This window comes from Dendrobium catenatum, unplaced genomic scaffold, assembly GCF_001605985.2.
Source record: "Dendrobium catenatum unplaced genomic scaffold, ASM160598v2 fragScaff_scaffold_139, whole genome shotgun sequence".
Classification (NCBI taxonomy): domain Eukaryota; kingdom Viridiplantae; phylum Streptophyta; class Magnoliopsida; order Asparagales; family Orchidaceae; genus Dendrobium; species Dendrobium catenatum.
In genome coordinates this window covers 29,391-32,252 of record NW_021318601.1, presented here as the reverse complement: position 1 = coordinate 32,252, position 2,862 = coordinate 29,391, and the positions used below count along the sequence as shown (strand labels likewise).

General features: G+C 33.6%; 1 protein-coding gene across 1 annotated transcript; it reads left to right on the top strand.

Annotated features, from left to right (window-relative positions):
- The first annotated feature begins 753 nt into the window (after positions 1 to 753).
- Positions 754 to 1,280, top strand: LOC110112905 (polyadenylate-binding protein 8-like). Its single transcript, XM_020845290.2, has one exon. It carries the CDS (start codon positions 769 to 771, stop codon positions 1,075 to 1,077), a length of 309 nt encoding a protein of 102 aa, XP_020700949.1. The 5' UTR covers positions 754 to 768; the 3' UTR covers positions 1,078 to 1,280.
- The last annotated feature ends 1,582 nt before the right edge of the window (positions 1,281 to 2,862 follow it).

Below are 2,862 nucleotides of genomic sequence, written 5' to 3'. Positions count from 1 at the left end.
TTGTATGCATTAAATACTTTGTTTTCCTAGGGTTAGAGCATCTTGAATTTGGCTGATTTTGGATCTCTTAGGTTTAGGTTTTGGGATCTAGATTCATCTAGAGATTAGGAGAGATCGATCCTCCTTTCGAATAGAGGAGCACTTGTATCTGGTTATTTTCTTCCGATCTATTTGATTCTTGCAATAAAATTATTGTTTTGTGATTTTCATTGGAGTTTGGAAGAGTTTTCTCGCTGTTTTTTTCTTTCTTGCTAGGATTCACTTGAAATGTACGAGTATTTCCTATCAAGATTAATCATAGCAGGAAGGTCCATTATTGTTTCCTTCTGATACCTTGAATTGCAACTTTTTACTATCATCCCCTTTCTTTTTATTTTAGTATTTGTGTTCTCTTGGTTATTAAAAGAGAAGAATAATACTAAGTTGAGTGTTGCTGTGATGAGGATGCTTAGGTGGATGAGTGGCTTTACCCTTAGAGATAGGATACGAAATGAGCATATACGTAAAAAGGTGGGAGTAGCTCCAGTGATAGATAAGATTGGAGAGAGTTATCTTAGATTGTTTGGCCACATTAAACGGAGGCCTTCTGATGATCCTGTCAGGAAAGTTGAGGTATTAGATTTGGCTTATGTAAAGAAAGATAGAGGTAGACCTAAAAAGACTTGGTTAGAAAATATTAGAAATGATCCTTTATTAGATTTAAATGAGAATTTGACTTTTAACAGAATACAATGGTGAAAAAAGGATTCATGTAGCCGACCCCACGGAATGGGACAAAGGTTTGATGTTGTTGTTGTGTTCTCTTGGTTATTATCTGAACTTTCCCTACTACAGATGCTTGGAGAAAGCTTGTACCCACTTGTGGAGCAACTAGAACGTGATCATGCGGCCAAAGTGACTGGAATGCTCTTGGAGATGGACCAGACTGAAGTGTTACATTTGCTGGAGTCTCCAGATTCTTTGAAAGCCAAAGTTGCTGAGGCAATGGAGGTTTTGAGGAATGTTGCACAGCATCAGCAGCCAAATAATACGCCCACTGATCAGCTTTCCGCGCTTTCTCTGAATGATAACCTTTAAATATTTTTGATCGGCTGCAGTAAAACTTTATTGGTGATTTAGTTTTGTCTGTGAGTGGAATCGGTGAGTGGTACTTGAATTTTTGTTTGTTGTATTTTATTATATGCGACATTATGACTGTTTATTATTATGGTTTGTAAACTTACTTTTTTTATTTATGATATGGTAAACTCTGTCTTGAGACTAATGTTTATTGCTGGATATATCTTGCTATTATAGTTGTTCATTTCATGTTTTAACATAGTTTTATTTGATCTTGTTGCACAAAGCTTATGTGAATGTAGGTTTCTATCATTTGGGGATGTATCGGTGCTTTAGGTTTCGTTTGGGACGGCTTTCTTATTGCTTCTTCAAATATATTTTTAGTACAAAAATTTTAATTTTTATGCTGTAAAACATCTTTAAGAAGCAGTACAAAAGCCGTCCCAAACGAAGCCTTAATATCCATTTGGTACTAATTGGTGCTTTAGTTGGTTTACGCAGGAGAAACCAAATATTGAGCTTGAGCAATAAAGGTTTCGTTTGGGATAGCTTTTGCAACTGTTGTTTTTTTTTACTATCTCAAATAAAATCTAAGTTGTACCAAAAATAAACCGCTATACATATAGAGATATGTGACATCTGTCAGTAGTTTTTGATTAGGATTAATGTTTGATTACACTAATTATGCCTCTAATTGTGACTAAACATAAGAAGCAGCTTGGTAAATTCTGGAGTTTGTTTCCCTGAAAATGAATGTGGCTAATGATTTTGTTGATTTCATCGACTAAAGCAATTTGTATGATACAATGGCATGAAACTTATGTGGCATATCATTTTGTATTAAGATATTTTATATACATGAATATGAATTACTGTAAACATTATGAGTATAAGAAATCAATCACAATGTTTGATCTTTAGTTCTTTATATAGTGTGCATTTTAACGTATTATTTAAAGAACATGCAAATAAATATATAATAAACTAAGGTTTCGTTTATGATGATTTTCTTACTGTTTTGTAAAATTTTTTTTATATACAAAAATCTTTTGAAAGCGGGAAAAAAATAGTGGTCTAAAGCTGTATCAAAAGAAACCTAAATGATTCAAATGCGTATCATCAAAAGTTGTTGTTTGATGAGGTTTAACTATATAAGCTAGTCTATCCAAATTTAACTCTAATTTAATAATTCATGAGTTTTCACAACTATCAAGGTTAAAAGGTGAGCTATGCCTTTATAGAGACCAATTTGTCTCTATAAAACAAGAGGTGGCAAATTTCTGTTGGCGAGAAAGGGTGGATTGTTGGAACAACAAAGAAGCAAGCTTATTCGAGTACTCGATTGGAAGCAAGGCCGAGTTTTGCAAGTTAATCGATGCTGTTGGGCTTGAGAAGGCAATGAATTCATCATTGGCTTCTTGATGTAGTGGATCTGCGGAAGAATCAGATCTGCTAGAAGAAATTCTCAATCCAAGGAACAAACACGAGCTCTAAGCTTCAAAGAGTATATAATTCATCATGTCTCCATTCTTCTTACAATGTTCTATATATAAGCTAGCAAGAGAATTTTCTAGAGACAGGCATAAAGTACCATGGACCTTGCCTGGCAAACTTTGAATCACTTTTATAGGCCTGCAAGAGAAAATTTTGAAGACAAGAACAAGAAATATACATGCAGAAAAGGTTCAGATGTAGTATTAATAGACATTCATCAAAGCTTGTATGGACAATTTTTCTTTTCTTTTCTTTTCTTTTCGCTTTTATGTAAATATACTCTTTTAACATTGAATGAAATTTTCTTAT